Source organism: Rousettus aegyptiacus, unplaced genomic scaffold (assembly GCF_014176215.1).
Source record: "Rousettus aegyptiacus isolate mRouAeg1 unplaced genomic scaffold, mRouAeg1.p scaffold_m13_p_4, whole genome shotgun sequence".
Lineage (NCBI taxonomy): Eukaryota > Metazoa > Chordata > Mammalia > Chiroptera > Pteropodidae > Rousettus > Rousettus aegyptiacus.
The window spans coordinates 129,857,739-129,880,843 of NW_023416307.1; the positions used below are offsets into that span (position 1 = coordinate 129,857,739).

At 42.3% G+C, this 23,105-nt stretch overlaps 1 protein-coding gene across 1 annotated transcript in view; it reads right to left on the reverse strand.

Moving 5' to 3' along the window:
* Positions 1–205: 205 nt before the first annotated feature.
* The window catches only part of BFSP2 (beaded filament structural protein 2), a 63,334-nt gene continuing 40,434 nt past the window's right edge, over positions 206–23,105 (reverse strand). Inside the window, exons 5-7 of the mRNA XM_016140217.2 lie at positions 9,466–9,597; positions 2,545–2,765; positions 206–428 (exon numbers count right to left, since the gene is read on the reverse strand). Coding sequence (XP_015995703.2) covers positions 425–428; positions 2,545–2,765; positions 9,466–9,597 — 357 coding nt within the window. The 3' untranslated portion in view covers positions 206–424. The remainder of the gene's footprint in view (positions 429–2,544; positions 2,766–9,465; positions 9,598–23,105) is intronic.

The window sequence follows — 23,105 nt, forward strand, 5'->3', positions numbered from 1 at the left end:
TTTTTGCCTCAAATTGTGGCAAGCTCAAATGCTGTGAACACAACTCTTGCCCAAGCATTATATTTACATTGATAAATCCAAGAGTATCTGACCCTTGGATGGTGAGGCAGATGGCATTGTGCTCGAGAAACCTTCCAGAAGCCTTCAAGAATGGCTCCATGAGCAACAGCCAGGCAGGTAAAGTGATATCCATCTTCAGCTGATAGTGAGTTGAACAAGGTGGGCAGACTGAGAGCCACACACAAAGCATTTATTTGTTGAGGGACAAGGGAGGTTGCTCAAGCTACAGTCTACTTAAAGGCAGAAGGACTCTCTCCACTTTCGAAAAGCTTTTTGGCAGGTTGGGGGAAACTGCTCAAGGAACTTCATTGGTCACTTGGTGAGGAAGGCAGCATTTTCTTCATGACAAGAGGAAGTTTCTCCATTAGCTGAAACAAACAAATACATTTTTTTTTGTGAGAGAAGCCATGGATGATGAAAATTAGTAACGATATCATAGTAAGATTATAGGAAAGGCAGGCATCTCATGGAAAGTTGGCCTTTGGAACAAAACAGTTGGATTTCAAATCCTGGCTTCATGGTTATTAGCTGTATGACCTTGGACAAATGACTTAAGCTCTCTGAGGCGTTGTTTCTTGTCTGTAAAATGGGAATAAATGATGTAGTACTGGCAGGGTTTAAGGTGAAATGAAGATAACAAAGAATTTAAGGCTGTGTTGGCACATAGCCAGCATTCACTAAATGGTGTTTTTATATTTTTGAAGAAAATGCAGCCTAACTTGCTACTTTTTGTATTTGTTTAAAACTGTTTTATGCATTTATTCAGACGTTCATAGGCATCTGATAAAAATGGCTTTGTTAGGAACATCTAGCTTTTATAATCAATAGAAGTCAATCTAGTAATAAGGCAGTTTGGAAAGGAGCTGGATGACACATTTCCATTTGAAAAGAGGATTAGGCCACTTCCATGAGGCTCTGTCTTCTGAGGAAAGAGATGTTAAGGGGAGTGCTTTGGAAAGAGCCAGGAGACCTGGGAGCAGTCCCAGCTCTGCCTCCACCTCCCCCTGTGATCATGGTAAATTCCTTTTCTGTTCTGAGCCTTTTGCATTCTCTTTGGAATCATGGAGGTTGGACTATATAATTGCAAAGCTGTCTCTTAGAGCTGATATTCTATTCAACATATGCCACAGAAGAGACTTTGGAGGGAGACATGAAGATACAGAATTATGATAAGATAAAGGCTTGGATTTCCTTAGACAGCTGGCAAGGAAGCTAAGCCCCAAGGCTTATGCATTTGCTCCTGGAATCCCTACCCACTAAAAAGACTGCACATATATGTATATGTGCACATATACACATATGTGCACATATACACATGCATACACACATATACATTCATAGTCAGATATATGCCTTGCCTCTCTCCACTATGGAGGCTGGAAAAGCTAAATAGTTGCTTTTCTAGAATCCCTTGCAGGTAGGTATGGCCATGTGAGCAGGTTCCAGTCAATAAGAAATAAGGCAAATCCATTGGAAGTCTTCTCAAAATATTATTCCCTCACTGACTGATAAAAGAAGAGCATTACACAGGGAAAGGCCTTTTTCATGCCCTCTCTTCCCTCCCCCTTCTTCTTGTCATAAACAAGGATATGATGTCTGGAGCTGTGGTAGGCATTTGGCAATCATGAGTGACAAAAATGAAGACAAAATCCAAAATATCAGGGATGGTGTATCAGAAAATAGCTTGGGACCTTAATGAAATCATTGAGCAGCCTAGACCACCTTATTTCTGGAATTCTTAAATAAACATGATTTATACCCAAGTTGCTTAAAGTGTGGTCTGGGGCCAGCAGTACAGGCATCACCTGAGAGTTTTGTTAGAAACGAAGATTCTCAGGCCCTACTCCAGACCTACTGAAGCAGAATCTGCATTTTTAAAGAAATGCCCAAGTTTCGAGCGTTTAGGGTGCATATTAAAGTTTCAAGTGCATTGGTTTATAGCCTTGTCAATTAGGCTTTATTACATGCAGGTGAAGGCATTCTAAACCGATGCCATGCATGTACAGCAAGTTCTCACGCAATATTAGCAATAGGTTGTTGGAACTGCGGTGAAAAGAATAATAAAACCAGTTGATCATATGCTTGCTAATTGATATAAACAAGAGTGAAGCTCCTATGGCATCTCATTAGCATTATAACAAAACAACATTGAATGAAATGTTATTCAAGGACCTGCTATACTAGTTAAGTATGAACACATATAGGTATGTCTATGTGTGCATATAGTCGTATATACAGATATACACACATATACATGTATATATGCATACATATATAATATATTTTTGTCTATATTTTTGTGCATATATGCATATATGAACAGAAAAATCCTGGAAGGACGCAGAGTGGAAGTGTGTGTGGGAGGGTGGGGTGGGGGGGAATTTGGGGAGTGATTTCTTATCTTAATTCTATAGTGTCTGAAAAAAATATTTTTAAACCCACAAGTTGTATTCCTTTCATAATTAAAGAAGAAAAGAGACCCACCCGCTCTCCTCCCTGTCTAGCAGAGCATGGTAGGACGCCACATCCCTCTGCAGCTGGCCCTTGTGAGCCAGCAGATGCTCTCGCGCCTGCTGCTGCTGCTCCGCCTCCGCGCGCATCTCCCTGAGCTCCGCCTCCAGCCTGCTGACCACCGTGCCCAGGTTCTGCAGCTCGATGTCGTGCCAGTGCTTGGCGTCGTGCAGGGTGTTCTCCAGGCCTCGTTTCTACAAAAGAGGGAACATGGTCCAAACACAAGGCCAACAGGCAGGGCCCTTGAAGAGGGCGGAGGGTGGAGGGCAGAGCCGTAGGCGGGGTTGGAATTGGCCTGGTTCGTTCATGGTTCGTTCAATTCTTCAAAGACAGTAACCTTGCCAGGCTTACGTGGGCGGCTTGGTGGGGGAAATAATGAATCCTCCTTAGAAGGCTGGACTCTTGTTTTGTCTAATTCACTGAATTTTCTGATAGCAGGGGGCGGGGGTGGGAGGTAGATGTGCAGGTGTGTAGGTGTAGGAAGGGGAGGAAGGAGGAGAGGGGAGGAGGAGGGAGAGGGGGAGAGAGAGAAATGAGATATAATAATGAGAGACAATGAAAAGTGAGTGAGAAAATGAGAGAAAAATTGAGAGACAGAGACAGATTCTGGTGACAGGCAGTTTGCAGGTGTTTCTTCAAAGAAATCTTTCTCTCTGAACTGCCTCTGGGCCTTCTTGCTCAGGATTTCCCAGCCCCTGGGGGGCCCTTTTTTTCCTCTACTGCTGAAACCCCATCCATCATTCAGGTAAATGCTGTCTCCTCCAGCACTCTCTCAGATTACCATTGTTAGATACACTCAGCATTTCCTCCGTTGGTGTTTTATAGGCCATTTTGATTAATTCGTCTTCCTCTCGCTTCCCCTTCTCCGTGGGCTCCCCACCACCCCATCCCGAGCCTGTTTCTGAGCTGTGCCTCCTGGGCCTGTGTTAGTTGGTCTCTACCACACAGGATTTTAGTCGTCTCTCCGCTGACGGCTCCTGCATAGATCTCTCCCCTAACCACTGACCCATTATTGAACTTCTTACTGGAAACATGTACAGTCCAGCTGCACCTCAAGTCAAGGCATCCAAAATGGAACCACTGGTTTCCCCTTGGACCTGTTGGTTTATCGTATTCTGTGCTTCAGCTGGTGAACATATGTGAGCAAGACAATGGGGAAGGACATTTCCCTGATCTTGCTCCCCTCTCAAATTCAGTCATCATTGAGTTCTGCTCTTGTATATTCTGAAAAATTTTCACATCTCTGCCCCTGCTTCTCCAGCCACCAGTGCGCAGGATCAATGCTTATCACCTTTCACCTGGGTAACCTTAGTGCCCTCTTAGCTTGTCTCCACCCTCTAGTTCCTTTTTGTCCTGCATTCCTCACATAGCAGCCACCACGCTCTAAATCCAAATCTGGGCCTGTATCTCCTCTGCTTGACCCCCACCCCCGGCTCCCCAGGGCCCCTAACATGGCGCACACAACTGGCCCAGTATCTTTCCATTTTTACCTCCCCCACCCCTCACCATGGTCAACACATCTAGACTGAGTCAATTGGGTTCATGTTTCCTGCACCTGTACCATGTTTCTCTGTTTCCTCCAGCATCATTATCTGGCTTACTCTTTTTCATCCCCAAGTCCAAGCTCAGGGATAACCCGCCAGCCCAGAGAGCCTTCCTTGACACTCTCTTGCCCCGCCACCACTGGCTGGGTTAGGGCTCCCTCCTTTGGGGTTCCATGACTACCCAAGCACATGCATGTCCTTGAACTTATCATTCTGTACTGAGTTTCTTAGGGGCATATCTCCTCTACCATGTGGTGAACAGTCTGAGAGCAGGAATCAAGGCTCTATAACCCTAGTGACAAGATAGTGCCTAGTGCAGAGTAGGTGCTTGTGTGTATAGATTGCCCAGGATGATGGCACTTGTATTACAGTACACTTATTGTCCTTCCTACCTGTCTCCCCATTTAACTGGAAACTTCTCATTTTCCCATATACCAGGCCCATTTACTGTGGGCTGACCAGTAAATACCTTTAAAAAACTGTATGCATCTGTCTAACATTTTTAATAGTTGTAATTATGGTGTACTTATAATTTAGCATTTGGCTTTTTATATAATACGTAAGAAACATATAAATATCTTTCTAAATTGGATTAAGTCAAATCTTGACGAAACAAGTTTCTGTACCCTGACACCCAGGAGGAGGTTTTTCATACTCTTTTGATCACTGTGGCAGAAATGGAAGATTTCTGGTTATGACTCCATCTTGAATCATGGCTGTTGTTAAGCAGGGATCATCATATTATCTTATTTAAATCTTGATTCCATAGATCATCAGGATGTTGAGTCAGATTCCTATCCTAGGTATATTTACAAGTGGCAAACTCTGATCAGTGGAAAGTAAATCTAGATCAGCATCTAGTTGGATCTGAAATCCCCTATATGGCAGAGAGGACACAGGAACGGCCACCTGGACATTGAGAATTGTTGCCCCAACATTCCTGGGGGTTCTTTCCTTGTTTATCAGGAAATTGCTAGGCTTGTTTGTGAGTGGTGCTTATTGGACCTGTTATTTGGAAACCATTTCACAGAATCACAGTTGGGTCATCTGTTCACAGTTTTGGCTCCATGTTCATAGGGACTCCTCCATGTGGCCTGGGTTTTTTCTCTGATGTCTTAGGCCCCACTGCCCAATGTGGGTTCACGGGAACCCCCATCAGCAGTCCTATGTCTTTCCCATCCTACTGTCACAGTCCAAACCCAGCTTCCCCACTTAAATCCCTGACATCCTGACCCAGTTCTAACAAAGATGCTTGAGCGGCTGCAATCAGGCCACTGCTGTAGGCCCCATCCCACTCAGCAACACACTACCAGCAAGCAAACCAGAACACAGAAGCACACTGACTCCCCAGACTCTGAAGATTTGAAAGTAAGTTGTATCCTTGAAATCCTTGACTTGTAAACACTCCAGGAAGTGAAGTAGTGACCTTCCATGATTTCCGGTTAACTAAACACAGAACTCAATAGGCCTCAAGCACATTATCAATGCCTAACTGCCAGTATCAATGGTGCCTTTCTGGAAAAGGGGCTGAAAGTCTCATCAGCTTGGTTGCCTGAGGCTTATATTAGCTTTGAGGAATCCTATGTGTATGCAGGTTGCTCTGAGAGTGACAGGGTGTCTGGATGAACTCTGCTGCATTTGAACCCTATAACAGGTGTACTACCTATTCTGGCTCTGTCTGTGCTCCTAACCTTGGCTGCAAGGACCAGTGACCAAAATTCTAATCTGCCAGAGGCAGGAGGGAACAAAGACAGCCTGTCTTGGATCCTGGGCACAGCCAACATGCCATTACACCTGTCTTCTGGTTGTGGTTGTGAGTTCTTTTTCCATTTGTTCCAAAAATTAGGACCATGGGGTTTAAGTGAGGTGACCAGATGATGCAAACTTGGGGTTACTATACTGGTAGTTATAATAATTTATAGTGATAATAATAGATACCATTTACTGACTGCTCACTCTGTGCCAGGCACTGTGCTAAGGGCTTGACCTGCCTTATCTAATTAATCATCCCAATGACTTTATGAGGTAAATTCTGCTATGGTCGAGGGGTAGATTACAATTCCAAATGCAACAGCAACAATGATCTCCATCCCATATGCTCTTCTCTATGTGATCTTGCCATGGCCTCATCAAGAAATAGAGTTTATTTTTATTCCTCTTGATTCTGAGCTGGCTTTCTGACTGCTTTAACCAGTATCATGCTGTCTAAGTGATATTCAGGAACCTTTGAGCCCAGGTGGTAAGAGGCCTCACACTCTGAGGGAAGTCCAACTATGTAAGACTTCCACGACATGAGTCAGTTGAAATTAGCTACATGGAGTGGCCATATGGAGAGAGAAAGAGAGATGCATAGCTGACATGTGAGTTGAAGAGGCCATTCTTGGATATTCCAGCTCCAGCCTTTGCTACATGGAGCAGAGAAGAGCTATCTATCTCTGCTGAACTCTGCCTAAATTGCTGAATGAGTAAACAAGCAATTTTAAGCCACCAACACAACGGATAAATATGATAACCAAAATAGACTCTCACTTTATAAGTGAGACAATGGTATCTTAGGTCATATGACTGGTGAAGAGAAGAGCAAGAATTCAATTCCAGAGTCTGAGTATCAATCCCCAATTCCAGAGGATGGCTGTGGTCTAGGAGAGAAGTAGAGCCAGAAGGGCATGTCTCCTCCACCTACTACTTATGTTAATGGGTAAATCCCTGAGCCACAGTTTTCTCTTCTGCAAAATGGGATGGAAGTCAAAGTCCAGCCCACTTCTCAATGTTTCTATGAGGATCTAATGAGAGAATGCCTATGAGCATGCTCTTATTACTATTGGTATCACTTTGAAGACATTTTGTTTTGGGCACTGTACCAAGTACTTTGAAAAACACAAAAGTAATGAAACCTGGTCTCTGCCCTCAAGGAGCTGATGCAACTTCTGTAGATGAGCTGTTATCACCACACAAACTATTCTGAATGTGAGTGGGTGGCAAGTGGGAAAGATCATCCCAGCTGTAGGAGTCAAGGATCTAGGCTTCTCCATGGGTAGAGTGCTTCAGTGTCTTCCACCTCACTGGTGCCAAGGGTGTGAGGAGAGGATCAGGTAGAAGTGGGCCAACTTGAGGGGAGGGGTCTTCTTCCAGCCATAGGAAGAGCGTGTCCAAGCTCTCAAGGATAGGAAAGCAAAGGACAAGTTTTAGACATTAAAATGAAGCCAAAGCTGGGTAGTGCCAGAAGTCTGGCAAAGAAAGACTGTCTTTTAGGCTGTTAGGCAATCCCGGGGGAAAGGACACTGAAAATGCAGAAGAGAGGGGACAGTAGGTAGAGGCCATCCAGATGGTGCAACATGGGATATGTAGAGTCTATTGAAGGAAGAGGCCATGCATAAAGCTTCAGAGGTATTTTGAAATGGGAAACAGAAACCAGAGACCTTATGTTGGGGATCTTAATCTTCTCTGCAGAATGGTGCAGGTGACAGCATCTGCTGAGGGACAGAGAGATAAAGGTGGGCTGAGAGTTGCTTAGAATGGAGACTGTTGGGAGCAGCTACTCTGGGGAACATTGTCCCTTGGCTTTGTTCAGACATTTGTGCATGAGTTTTCTTTACCAATTGGGTTATGAGCTTTCACGGGACGGGAACCGTTCAATTCGTATTTGCCTCCTCAGGACCTAAGGGAGGGTTTTGCACATGGTAGGCACCCAATATATGTGTGTGGAATATGTGCTGAGTCATGGGCCACCTGCCGCATAGGTATATTTCATCCAGGCTTTTTTTGATGTGGGCTTGAGGATATGGCCCCAACCTTGTGCCTAGAACTTTGTTACCAGGAGAGTGAGAATTTTGGCAGGTACCAGGATACCCTAAAGCAACTTGGGCAAAAGGCAGCACCCCTAATGTTAGGATATTTTTCAAGGGTTACGGCACGTGACTAAAACTGATTAGCATAAAATTCATATAACTCTAAATAAATGTGATCTCTTTCAGACAGTTTTTAAGTTAAAGTAGCATTGCTTTAGGCTGTAGTTTCCTGATTTTCTCATCTTAGCTCTTTACTTATATCTCCTTACTCTGACTTAGATTTCGTCAGAGAATGAGTGGGACAGAAGTGGACCAGCAATATGCCTGTCATGTTGTAGCAAGTCCAAGCATCTTCCTGAGCTGACTGGTATTGTATGACCTTGTTGGCTGTGACCTATGTGGCAGGTGGCCCATGGCTCAGCACGCATTCCACACACTTGAAAAAAATAAAACTGGGGGTGATGGGATGATCTTGGCAATAGGCAGAGAAAAAGTTGTTTCTGTGGCGAACTGACTAGAATGAATGAATACCTGAGCTAACTTCATGGCAGGCTGTGGCTCCAGTGGGAGATGGGGCTGGTGGTTTGGGAATGGGTGACAGAGTTGAGATGCAGGTATATGGGGAGGGGTGGAAGAAAGGGGCACCAGCAATGTTATCTGAAAAGCCCCAGGACTTGAGGCTCATGGGATAAGGGGGCTTCTTGGGCTTGAGACTACCTCAGCTATACAAGGATTATGTGAGCCAATTCTTTCATGCACTCTGCTGTGTACAACACACTTGTGGTTTGAACCAATACATGCCTTGGAGAGGGCATCAAGGAGGAACTGTGCTTGACACACTAACAGAACTTCGGTTCTTCCCATAGAGCAAAGGGTAGATTGCTGTATTATTAATAACTATTTTAATTAATAATAATAATTAAGGATGCATAAGATCTTCCCACAAATCACAGTGAGTCTGAGGAGTCTTAGGTTGCATGCCCCAGAGCAGAGCCAGAGACAGGGACCTTCCTGGTACATGTAAATAATTAAGAGGGTGCTCTCAGGAAAAGGGGGAGCAAGGGCAGCAGGATAGGGCAGTGGAAGGTGCTAAGCCAGGAGATGGTCTCAGCTGAAGTCTGACTAAAGCCTGATCTGAGGGAGCGCCCTGGAATGTGAATTACACCATAGAGCTGGTTCCACTTTGAAGCAAGTGTGCTGGGCTTTTAAATCTCCCTGTGAGTCAATCATTGGCGAGTAAAGTGAGCTGGCCTCACCATCTACGACAGGTGGCTACCGTTGGGCAGAGTACAATTCTCCAGAGAAGAGGGGCAGCTGAGAAGGGGCATCTGGGGGTTTTAGGTATTTACATTCACGGCAGCAGCCTGGTGAAGGGTCTTGGTGCGGCCCTCACCATGACCACTACACTTGTGATTTGGTATCAGACGATCCTTTCCAGACTCAAAACTCCTGTGCTGTGAGATGGGAACCCCTTGCAAACTGTGACCCATTTGACTGTAATTTGGCAGTTGAGAGTTAAAAATTGTCACAAGAAATGCCAGGGCTCTTCCTGGCCTACTCACCAGGGCCCGCAAGGATTCCGTCTCAGCCTGGAGGCTCTGGACCTGGCACGAGGTGTTGTGTAACTCCACCCTGAGGGCAGCAGCCAGCTTCTCTTCCTGGGTCTGAGCCATGCGGGCCACTTCCGCCTGTTGCTGTGGAGAGTCAGGTCTCGGGTGAGCAGAACGAGTGGAGGCTTGAACCCATCCTTCCCTCTCACCTTATCTAATGATCACTGTGTATAACTCAGAAGAAACAGCTATTAGATTTAACACCCCTCTTTTTCTATAGGCACCCATATCAGCTTGTATACAAATATTTATTCAGTTTAAACACAGAATGCATGCAAATAGAATAAAATTCAGAAAATTTTCTAAAGAATATCTGGCAGAAAGCATATGTAATCTTTTTTCTTCCTGTGCCCTAATTATCCAGTTCTCAGGTTCCCGGTTTCTTATACTTCCTTCCAGAAATATTTCACATATTTACGAATATATATGTATGATCATCCCCTTTTCTTTGATACTTAATATATCTTAGAAATGCTTCTATATTAGTATATATAGATCAATTATATTTCTTAATGGCTGCATAATATTGCCTTGTTTTAAAGTACTGTAATTTTTTATAAATCCCCCACCGATGGACACATAGGTTGCTTCCAGTCTTTGCCTGTTACAAACAATGGTGCAAAGAATAGCCTACATCCCTCATTTTCCATACAAGGGAGCATTTCTGGGGGCTAAGTTACTCTAGTAGATCTGCTGAGTCAATGGGTAGGCATTTGTAATTTTGATGACTGTTGCCAAATTGCCCTTCGGAGAATTTGTAACCTCTTCCAGCATTGTAAGACAGTGCCAATTGCCCCACACCTTCCTTAAATAAGGAGTTAGCCAACATGATCTAATCGTTCCTGTTTCCTTGTAAAAACATGTCTGGCCACGATTGTAACTATCAAGGGGTAAAGTCTGTGTTTTGAACTTTCTATCTGAGCAAGATGGACATACGTTGATTCTTCTCCATACATTAAGGGGAGTGGGTCATTGTTACTCCTCTCTTTGCTGGGGAAAAAGGAAAAATTGAGAGATCACTCTCTTCAATGCAGTCTGATGGAATATCTCCAAATCAGTGATATAGGAGGGAAACACTGCTTTGTCTCCTAGGTTACTGGCTTTTCGAGTTGACCATTTTTACTACACATGAATAGTTATTTATAGAATTATGCGAAAATAGTCCAATCTAATTGACTGGCTAAGAAACCACAAGTCAAAAGGCTCATATCTCAGTAGTAGTTCTCCCAGTTCTTGCTGTTTGAGGGCTGTGAGGAGCTCAACAAAAATGCCCATTAAAAACCTGGGATCAGCTGAAGGAAAACTGAAGCCATGGGCCCAGCTCTGACTAATTGGACCATGGCCGTGTGTCCCTGGGCCATCATTCAGCCTGAGTCCCAGTCCCTGCTCATAGAACACAGATGACAATGAGCAGAGAACGATAATCATATAATGACTACCTCCTGGGTTACTATGAGACTTCCATCAGGTTATGCACATACAAGCTTTTAGAAATTTAAAGCCATACAAATATTGGCTGTATATATTTTCTATATGTAAAAAGTAATATTAGCCAATAAATGAGTTTGTAAGGGCCACTATGAATTGAATACTACTAATGATAACTCATATGTGTTAAGCACTGTTAACTGCTTTAAGTCCATGATCTCATTTAATCTTTACAACCCTGCGAAGCAAGTGTCATTACTATTCCTGTCATCAGTAGCCCTGTTTTTATTCCTCTTTTCGAGGTTGGGCCTGGCCAAATGGGCTGGGTGGGTGGGTGGGAGGTAGGAGGCAGGTGTCCTGACAGACAGATGGAATCAGGCAACAGCTATATAGAGTGGCCATGGGCAGTGTGAGCTGGAACCAGATCCTAACAGCTCATAAGAGCTGAGTGTTCAATTTTCAGAAATTTTGTAAGCTGGTTGTTAAACACAGCCATCATTAAAAATTAAATCATATCAACTTATAGTTAAGTAAGTTACATTAAAAATGGTAATGAATAGTCAAAACACATCACTTGCTAATTACTTACATTTTATCATTGTTTATGCTATTGAGGTTATTGACGGTACCTGTGTGGTGGGAATAAATGGTGTGCTCCTGCTGAACTCTTCCTAACTCTGTGTTCGTTTACATAAAGTTAGTAGTTTGAAATCAGCCATAGTGAGAGTATTAACATCATAGAAATTGGCAAACACTACAAATCCAGGATTGAATTATTGTTTTGTTGATTGTCTAGACTTAAAAAGTGCATTTAGAAATGTTAATAAGGCAGATTAAACTTAAAAATGAGTCACGTCTGTAGCTGTTGCATTGTGAATGGCACAAAAATTAGAGGGAATATTTTCCAACATTTCAAAACTATTATCTGTTTTGCAGAAAAGTTATATCACTGATGAATGAACTCATTAAGGTCAATGAAACTATCAACCAAAATTCACATCAGAGCTATCCTCATTCATCACTGATGTTTTTATATAATCAAATATTAATGATCAAACATTTTTCTGTGTCTGATTTTGTGACACTATTGTTGATGACAGAATTATAAAAATGGTGGGTTTTGTAAGAAATAGCAAGTCACACTGAAGTTACAGGTGCGAATGGAAAAGCTAATTATTTTATCTTAAAATTTATGTGTTTTAAAAATATAGAAAGAAAACATCAACAGCAACTTCTTTCTTAATTTTAAGTAGTATCATGAATTTGATTGACATGTAAATATATTTTCTTACATTTCCCCCCAAGGGGATGTTACTAGGACAACATGGGTAAGAGCTGGGCATGAATGGAGGCCCAGCCCCATGCAGCGAGGCCATGTTTCAAAGTCTTGGCAGTGGGTCTGGGGTAAAGCTGTTGGCTAAAGCTCTCGCCACAGCGCCCCATATAATCTGTCCCTCCTGTCAGTGATTCAGTGGTATATACTAGTCTCTGGCAGGACGAATCCCCATGTCTTTGTTTCATTAGCAAAATGCTGTACCCAAGTGTTTCCCAAACATGGGAAAAACCAGCATGTTCTTTCACATATCTGAATGCTAATTCAAACTATTTCCATTTCGACCAATTCACTTTTTCTTTGTACATAAATGTGTTTAAATGGAAACTGTAGATAAGTTCTTATATTTTAATGAGCATCAGCATCCTTTGGAGGATCTTGTGAAAATACAGGTCTCGATTCAGGAGATTCTGAGTGGGGCCCAGGAATCAGCATTTAAAACTCCCATATGATGACTGGTCTATGGAAGCAAGTTTCTAGATTGCTACAGAAACCGACACAACTGTTTCACTTGCCATAGATAGACTATAACTGAAAAAAATAACAAAATTAAAACAAGCCAATGTTATTCTCACAAATGTTGCTTGCCAAGTTGCTGAGTCCCACAGCCTGCTCTCTCTTTGTTGAAAGGTGAAATTAATAGTTATAAGAGAAATGTTAATGACCTACCAGCACCAAATGAAAACTTTCTTATACAATATAATTAGGATTGAAAGAGAAAAACAAATTAATTTGATCACTATGCATTCCAATGCCATTTTATATCATGTCTCATACTTTCCCAAACCAGCTCACCACCTACTTGCCCATCATTTGGGAACAATTAATAATTTTAACTCACCTAAAAGTATTACATGTTCTTCTTCAATGGCTTTTGAAATTTGTGCTTTCTCATTACTGTAATAACTCTATTTTTGTTTCCCATTGACTCTAGATTTCTCCTCACAGACCAAATAGTAGGTGTGTGATTCTAGACCCTGAGGATAGGAAGGCAGGAATGTGTTTTGTTTATCAGTGCAGTTGCTAGGATGTGTAATGAGATTCAAGTATGTTAGTCCCAGGCTTTCAAACCAGCTTGAAATCTTGGTTCCACTGTGCAGGAGCTGGGCTGCCCGTAGTTGGACTCCATCTAATCACTGGGGAAAGAGAGCATGTGGACATTTTGAAATTGAATGAAAAAAATTTAAATTAAATTTGCTTCTTACTGCATGTGAAAAATGGGTGTGGGAGAAGAAAAGCAGCATGCTTTTGTGTTAAGTCAGAATGAAGTATTTGGGAGTCTCCAAATGGAGGGGAAAGCAACATCTCCAAACCCGACCTACTATGCTGATTAGCATTGCCATTTTCTAAAGCATCCTTGGCAATGACTCAGAGTAATGTAGAAATGCCACTCTGTAGTGTGAGGGGAGAGTGAGAGCTTCGGAGGAGGCAGACTATGGAGAGTGATGATGCAGGTGTGCTCTCAGCAGCACATGTATCCAGAAGGAGTGCAGAGTTTGAAACGTGTATTCTGCCTTACTCCAAGCAGTTGCTGCTCTGGCTTCAGCAAGCCACTTGAACTCTCTGCTATTGCAGCTGGTGAAAAAAGGCTTTATGAAAGCATTATTCTGCTGCGGAGTATAGCTAACTGCCTTGCTCTTCAGCATCTTAGACCTGCTTGGATTATACTAACCTCATTATGTTCAATATCATGGAGAAAGGGAAAGCAGTGAATCCCTGGGGGATAGTGCGGTTCCTGATTTTGTACCACAGAGGAATCTTATTCCACAGGGAGGGCATAGAACCCTGGTTTGGTAAGATCCTGACAGAAGCCTGGTATAACCTTTTAGGCCCTCATGTCAGAGCCTCCCAACTTCACATTCCACAAGATGTCACTCGCTCATTTTTTAAAAAGAAAATGAATCACAGTTCCCCCAACTCCATGTAATCTGTCCAGGTTAGCAGTCAGGAGAGTTGATTCTGGAGTAATGTTAACAAAAGGCTGGCTATGTAGTAAATCTGACAAGCCTAATTGAAAGTTACCTCAGAGATGATTTGATCATAAATTCCTAAGTGGCCACAGGTCATACCCCAGGCCTATAACTTCCTTACTAAAAGGTTAATCTTTGCCTTAAGCAAGCCCTGTCCATTGTTCTTGTGTATCTAAGTTAACAGACCTTTGAAATACCAGAGTAACCCTTTTTTTCTAGATCCCTCAAAATCATGACCACCCTCAAGGGATTACATGATCTTATTACCCATATACTATCCCTATTTACTGTAAATGTTAAATGTTAACTGTCTTATACTCACCAATGTAAGAGAGGTATGTATCTTTCCATTTTACTTTTTATCCAATTATAGAGATTTGTCCACCTTGCATTCTTATGTCTTCTTAATCTATCACCGATGAGTTTCATGTGATCTTCCTTACTTCCCTCCTTTGATTCCAAATACATTTTTTAAAAAGTGCAAAACTTCCTTTTTCCAGGGCATTTTCCCAGTCCATTGAGATCTTGTTTCTGAGCATGTTCTCAGTTTGGCTCAAATAAATTCTAATAAACTCTTATACAATTTTTCTATGTGTTTAGACGTTTGTATATTGATAGGATGTGTGACTCGAATCCTAGTTCGGCTACTTTCCAACTGTGTGATTTTGGGTACGTTACCTAACCTCTTTGTTCCTCAATTTTCTTCTTTTGTAAAATAGATTAAATCACAATACTGGGGAGATTAAACAAGAACATGCCTATCAAATACTTAGGACACTGTCTCGCACTTGATAAGTGCTCAATAAATGCTTTGCTGTCACTGTTCTCATGGCACATCCCGTTTGACCTTGTAGAAGATGGTCTTTCTATCCACTGCCTCCCACACCGCCCCCCACCTCCAGCCACCCTGTGTGCAGGGTCAACTTCTTAGTTACTCCTTTATCTTCCCTCCTCCCCCACCACACACTGGTGACCTAACATGGCTTTTTACATGGAGGACATGCTCAGCGACAATGATTGAAGGTCTACAAAGTGTGCCAGGTACACACTAGGGACTAAAAAAGAAGAGGATCTCAGGAATGGGGAATTAAATCAAATCTCCTTTTCATTAGGAAGATTAGCTTTCATTGTTTTAACAATTATAAGTCACTTTACAGTCATGAGATGTCATATAAATATTATTTAGCTAAGGATAGCTCTTGACAGGCGGCACACACACCCTGACTGACTCTAGCCAGATGTAGGATTTATTTGGGAAAAGGCTGGATGCCACCCAGTCTTCACCAGAGGCATGGGTTTCTCCTTAGCGGGAATTAAAAAGAAATGCATGTCTCACTCGGTGAAACTTCAGCATTGGCAGAAGAGCGAGCCTGTCTAGGCCAAGCCAACTTTCTCCTTGAATTTACACAAGAATTGCCTGGCTGTTGACACTGCTCTCTTTGGGGTGTAGGACCAATTCCCAGCTTTGGTTGAAGCTGCCAAAGGAAACACGAGAGCACATGGCTCTGTGGACTCGCTGCCCCCTTGGTCAGAAGTAAGCACACCATCCTGATGACAGCAGCAGAAGAGGCTCAGCAATGAATGTCATTTTGAAGAGAAAAGTATATTTTTCTTCTTAAAGTAATCATTGGGTAAGTCTAGATGATAGTATTTTTGCTCTGGTTTGTTGAGATCATCCTGTTCCTGAGAAGAAGGGACTTCTCTGCTTTGTCCCTTCCAGGAGACCACCTTAATTTCTCAGAGATTTGGGTTGTTTCATCTTTGCAAATTTCTTATTTTAGAATAAGATCCCTATACTTTTATAGGAAAGAGCTACTATTAAAGAACACGTACAATAGCTTGGAGACCAGAAGAACTGGGTGGCCTGCATTGGGCATTTTTTGAAGCCAGGAACTTTGCATCCACAGCGCCAAGAGCAGGACTTGGCAACTGTCTGTGGTTGACAAATGGAGTCTGAACGAGTGAGGGAATACTCCTTGGTAGAAGGTGTGAAGAGGAAGAGGCAATGTTGAGTGATACCCTACATACATAGTCACCCAAATATTTGTTGTCGACCAGTTGTGGGTTTGAAAACACAATGCAGATGATGATGGCCTGGGAGTGCCCTCTACAACGTATATGGTTGTATTGGGTAAGGTAAATGACAGGCAAAGGACAGGCAGTACCTGCCTCAATGCAGCAGTCTCTTCATTTTCTCTTTTCACTACTGATTCCCCCTGCTTTGACCCCCAGTTGTACCAGCTGAGATACAGTGGTATACGGCAACAGAAACCAAATACTGGCCTACCTGTCTTCTGTAATAATCCTTCCTTATTGGCTAATAGTATCTTTTGAAAGCTAGGTGGAACTACATAAATTAAGTAAAAAGACAAGTGACAAGCTGGGAACATATTTGCAATTTATATTATAGAGAGAATCAATTTCTCTAATGTACAAAGAGCCACTACAAAGCTATAATAAAAAGTCCAAGACTTATTAAAAATGGGCAGAAGATATGATCTCATAGCATGCACAAAAGCAAGTATGGATAAAATTCAGCACATAAAAAGATGTTCCACCTTCCTTATGGAAATGCAAAATAAAACTTCATTGAAAAACCGTTTTTTACCTATAACATTGGCAAAGATCACAAAGTATGGGAACTCACAGTTTTGGTGAGGATGTGGGGGAATGGGCACTCTCAAACATTTCTGATAATAATGTAAGTTGTAGCAACCTTTATAGAGAATAATTTGGTAATATTTATTAAAATTACCAATGCACATAAGTTTTGACCCAGCAATTCCATGTCTATGAATTTCTCTCACAGATATAATTCTATACTGGGTGGCCATACGAAGTTAGTGACTAGTCTTCATTATAATAGCAAAATATAGGAGCCGCCTAAGTAATTATCAGAAGGGCACAGGTTAAACAAATCCTGGGGTATCTGTGAGCTAGAACAGTGGTTAGCAACGTTTTTTGTAAAGGTTCATTTTAGGTTCAGCCGGCCACATGGTCTATGTTGTGACTATTCAACTCTGCTGGTGTAGTGAAAATGCAGCCGTAGACAATATGTAAATGACTGAGCATGGCTGTCATTCCAATAAAACTTTATTTGCAAAAACAGGCAGTGAGGCAGATTTAGCTTATGAGCCAGTTTGCTGTGTCCTAGGTGCAGCTGAAAAGCAGTATGTTCTGAGTACTTCTATTTGTATAAAAATAGAAAGGATTATGCATATCCTTGTATATGCATAAAACGTCTCCAAAAAGACATATAAGAAAAGGATAACATCGATCGATCCCATAGAAAAGAACTGGGTGGCTGGGACATGGGTTGGATTATACTTTGCATTGTGTATCATTTTGTACATTTTGAATCCCAAACCAAGTGAAGGTATTATATATTCAAAATGCTTAAATAAAATGAAAATAAATTTAAAAAAAAGAAATGAAAGCAAGCTGGAGCTCTTTTGCAAAGCTCACTCTGTGACAATCTGTGAGGTATAGAGATGATTCCCCTTCAGTGCTGGCTGTGAGCACATCAAAATAAACCCTGGCTTATTTCACTGAAGGGCCATCAGGGCTTATAGATAACTCATCAAAACACAGGGACCTCCTAGATTACAGATGCTCTCAGGGGTTCTGCTTTACTCTCCCAATTGGCTATCATGGCCATATCACACTTGGCCATCTTGTAGTCTAGAGCCAGTGACCTCAGTGGAGTAGCAGAAATCCAGTTTAATCCAATTTCATATATCCTAGAAAATATTGACTCTTCTTGGTAAAAGCAAGCAAAGAAAAGGCATAGACACAACAGCCTACATAAAACGTTTGCCCTGACAGGGCTAATTGTTTGTGAATATGGATGACATGGGGACATGTTACCCAAGGTTTCTAGTCTCCTTTAGGCAGATCTAGACCTACATATATACTGTCCTATATGGTAGCCACTAGCCATATGTAGTTTTTAAATTAAAAATAAAATAAAATTGAAAATGCAGTTTCTCAATTGTATCAGGTGCATTTCAAGTGCTCAGTAGCTCACATGTAGCCAGCAGCTGCCATTTGGGATTGTTGCACAGGTTATAGAACATTTCCATCACTGCAGAAATGTCTGTTAGAGGGCACCACTCTAGTTGACCTCTAATGTCTCTTCCAGCTCGAAGACTATCAATAACCAGAAACCTCGCCATTCATTTCAATCTCTGTACCTCTCTCATTCTTAACCATCTCCATAAACAATCATTCTGATTGCTTAAGGCCTGATGGTTACTGCTCAGATAAAGTTTCTGACTACAAACACCTTAAACTGGTCCGAGGCTCTGACCTATGATCAGAGCAGGTAGCAGGGCAGGGATCTATGTTATGGAGTTCCTGGCCCTGAGAGAATATTAAAAGGGTGCTGAGTTCTCTCTTACCAGTGCCTCCAGCCCCACACCAGTTTGTGCTGGTAATCGAATAAGCCTTTGGTATTAAAGACATCATTCAGCTGCAGTGAATGAGGGACAGAGATGAGGCTTCTGGGAATGAGGGTATATGAAGCCCTTCCCAGGGAAGGAAGGAAGACCCAGGAGGAAGTTAAGAAGGTGAAATAGAGCCTTCCTTGCTGTGAGCTGAGTGCAGACCAGGCTTAGGGCGAGGAGCAAAGGTGTCTCAGTGCCTAGGCTGAGAGACTGGATAAGGAAGAGAGGACCTGGACTCCCTTGAAGGAGGTAGGCTGAAAGCAGCACTGTCCACCTGGCAGAGGAGGCAGCTGGCAGGAGCTAGAAGTTCAGTCTTAGTTCTCTGCTGTAATACTGGGTGGCCTGGTGTAGTGGGCAGGAATCTGAGGTGACCTCAATGATCTCTGCCTCTAGGTATTGTGCCTCTGATTAGGTTACATTATAAGACAAGGGTGAGGGGATTTTGTAGATGTAATTAAGGTCCCAAATCAATTAATTTTGAGTTGATCAAAAGGGAGCGTATCCTCGAAAGGGCTGATTTAATTGGATTAAAGATTTAAGGGTGGAGCTTTTCTCCTGGCCTTGGAGGAGCATACAGCTTTGTTGTGAGCTGCTAGGGGCTCAGGGCCTCAGTCCTGTAACTGCAAGGAACTGAATTCTGCCAACAACCTGAATGAGCTCAGAAGATGAGAATGTAGCCAGGCTGGTACCTTGGTTGCAGCCTAGTGAGACCCTGAGCATGGAACTCAGTTAAACCTGGATTCCTGACCATGGAAACTGTGAGACAATCAATGTATGTTGTTTTAAGTCACTGAGTTTGCAGAGACTGGTTACAAAGCAATAGAAAATGGACATATGTCGTTACCTTGGGGGAGGGCCTCCAGTTCCATCGATGGGTAAAGTGAAGTGGGAAAGGTCGACCTTTGCAGCCTAAGCAGCTTTGTTCAGAAACTTTAGAAGCCCTTAGCCTACAGGCTGGCCTGCTTTCCAGGAGGATCCCACATTGTAAGGAAAAGGTTGGTTGGAAGAAACACTTGATTATATTTATTATAATGGACGGACACTGACATGAAAGGCAATAATTGTATAATATTCTCGGAAGTGTCATTTTGGCTACCTAGAACATCATTTTCCTCTTGATTATAAAAAAGGTTGTGTCTGTGAAAGAAAACTTTAGTAGAAATAACCTGGCTGCAGAGAAATTAGAAGCTCTTGCCTCTCTTGATTCCCCCTCTCCCACTCCTTCTCTCTCACTTCAATACTCATAGTTCTTGCTTTTGAGGGTGTTGTGAGAACTGGACCAGCAGCAAAGTTGTTAAAGTTCTGGCCACCACAGATGCCCTCACCAGGTTATCAATTTTATTTTAGAACTTTAAGTTTGAAAGCAGTTATTGACGGGGTAATTTCCATGCACTCATAAGTTCCACAAAAGTTTTACAGAAGAAGGGCAGCAAGAGAGCTTAATTTGGACAAGGTCAGGGTAAAGCACACTTGATTTCAGGAATCTCTTTCTCGTTTGTCACTCTGCGGAATGAACACACCTCAGCACATGAATCTAGGAAACAGGTGAATAGAAGTGGCCTTGTATTTCCAAAGGTGACTTTTTAAAAGTCTGTTGGTTGCAGATTGAGGAATGGATTCCATCCTAGCCAAGAGGTCTGGGGAGTGGTATGGCATGTTGCCTGAGGTTCCTGAAGCATCACCAAATACCCTGAGTTGAGTAACCACAATGAACAGAAAGGGAAGGACCAGACTTTAAGATCCTTCAGAAATTCTCTGGACCAAGTTGATCCTCCCAAACACTGAACCATATAGCTTTAGAAGCTCCAAACACCGGACCACCGAGCTTCCTGATATCCGTAACAGTGGCTGGAGAGACTAAGCAGAACCTCTTTATAAACTTTTAATGATTAAAAAAACTAAAAAAAAATTTATGGAAGATAGTATGGAAGTTCCTCAAAAAGTAAGACTAAAAACACCATATGATCTAGTCCTTTCCCTTCGGTATTTATCCAGAGTATACACAAACACTAATTAGAAATGATATATGTACCTCTATGTTCATTGCAGCATTATTTACAATAGCAAGATATGAAAACAACCTAAGCGTTCATCGATAGATGACTGGATAAAGAAGATGTAATACATATATAAAATGGAATATTACTCAGCCATAAAATAGAAAAAAATTTTGCCATTCATGATAACATGAATGGAGCTAGAGGGTATTATGCTACATGAAATAAGTCAGATGGAGAAAGAAAAATACTGTATGACCTCACTTATATGTGGAATAAAAACAAAAATAAACAAAACAAATGAACAAAACAAAACAAAACCAGTCTCACAGATACAGAGAACAGATTGGGGGTTACCAGAGGGAAGGGGGTTGGAGGAGGGCAATATGAAGAGGTAAACTGTGTGGTGATGGATCGTAACTAGGTTTTTGGTGGTGATCACTTTGTAGTGTATACGGATGTCAAATTATAATATTGTACATCTGAAACTTAACATAGTGTTACATACCAATTTTAACTCATTAAAAAAAAAAGAAAAAGACTAGGCAGATAAGTGGTAGCAGAGGCTGATGACATCCACCTTTATCCCTCAGGCCTTAACATGTTAATTCTCCACAGCTTCCTTTTCACTGCGAGATTCTGTACCTCTGCCTGAAAACTCTCTAGCAGACAGAGGACTGATGGGAGATAGTAATATTACCCCCGGCTTTCTCACGTTCCCCTCTCTTGTATTCTGTGAGGTTCCCCGGAACCCCCGTCGGGTTCGCTGCAGTCTCTCACAGTGGTAACTCATTGGATAACACATTCTTTGTTGGTTCCCTTCTCTGCTCCTCCTCTACTGCTATTTTGGTGCTTTTCCCCCACAACATCCAAACAAACCACCTCCACTTCAGTGTTTGTCTCTGGATCAGTTTCTGGGGGAACCTAAACAAAGACATAAATTAACCATGTCAATTAATCTTCAGCCTACCCGAGCTGAAAGGTAATTAAATATATGTTTGTATTCTCTCTGCAAGAGGTTTTGAAAGCAGTGTGTGCTGAGCCATTTCACATTTGTGCTTTGCCGCCAAGAAACCTACAAGAGGTGATCAGGATGGACAAATGTCAGCCCCTGAGGGCATGACTGCAGCTGACAAAACTATTTATTGGAGGACTTCTGGCTGTCAGTTCTGATTCTGTTGATGATCGGAGGAATTTACCCATTCTGCAAATATTTTCTGAGCTCTGCCTCTCTGCAAGAGGCCCAGGCAGCATTGGCCAAACTAAAACAAGTACTGTCTGTTTTCTCTGAGATGTAGCTTTCAGATTACTCTATTAAAAAGACACTAATGAATCTGTTTATAATTAATGTTTGAATTACTGTTGGGCTGGTGATGATTCTTAAGCGTGTGAGGGGTGAATAATAATGATCAGTTTTTTTTTCCTGTTTCACACTACACAAAATTTATTCCTGTTAATTACAACACTCCTCCTCCCTTTCCCAAAGAAATAATCACTATGGTGTGGTGTACATCCCAGGTGTGTTGAGACAGAAGCAAGTTTTCAAATTGCTAGGCCACCAAAGATGTAGCTTTGGAAACAGAGCCAAGGAGAAATGACGGCCTGCTATTGAGAAAAGGCCCCTGGATTGAATGCCAGGTAAGCTAAACCGTGATGCTACAACCAGCTCTGTGACCTCAGGACGTCCACTGTCCTTTCTGGGTCTCCATTTTCTCACCTGTAAAGTGAGAGAGTGGGATTGGATGGTTTCTAGGGTCATTAATTGTAAATGATTCTCCTGAAAAAGAAGCAATGGACCAAACTCAAATCCAGGGTTTGGTTTCACCTTCCTGCTGTGTTCTTTCACCTTTCACTAGGTTAGGGTGGGGTGGGGGAGGGCTGCATTTTGTGGAGTTACTAGACACTGTTTGCCATAAAAAGTGTTTGTTGTGAACTGGCCCAAGGAATTGAAGGTTAGAAAGGAAAGAAGCTGTTGAAAGGCTGTAGAAGGTGAAGAAATGGGGGAGTGAAAGATGTTTCTTGGGCTGGAGAACAACTGGCGAATCTTGGATTGGTAGAGCCCCTTCTGGGAAGGTTCCTGTTGACACTTGGGGGGCGGGGGATTGAGCGGGGCTGAGAGAAGGAAGAACAGAAAAGGTCCCCCTGATTTTCTTTTGGTAGCTTTTATAAATTCCTGGTTCTCAACCCTGGCTGTGTATTAGAATCATCCAGAGAGCTTAGAAAACCACAGTCTCTCTCTGATTTAATTGGTCTTGGGTGTAGCCTGGACTTGGGCATTTTTGAAACTGCTCTGAAATAATACCTCTGTGCAGCCAGGATTGAGAAGCACTCAGTGGTAACCAAGGATGCAGGAGCAGCCCTCTAGCCTCGTCTCAAATAGCTACTTTATTTTTCACACTTCCTCCACAGTTTCCTTCTT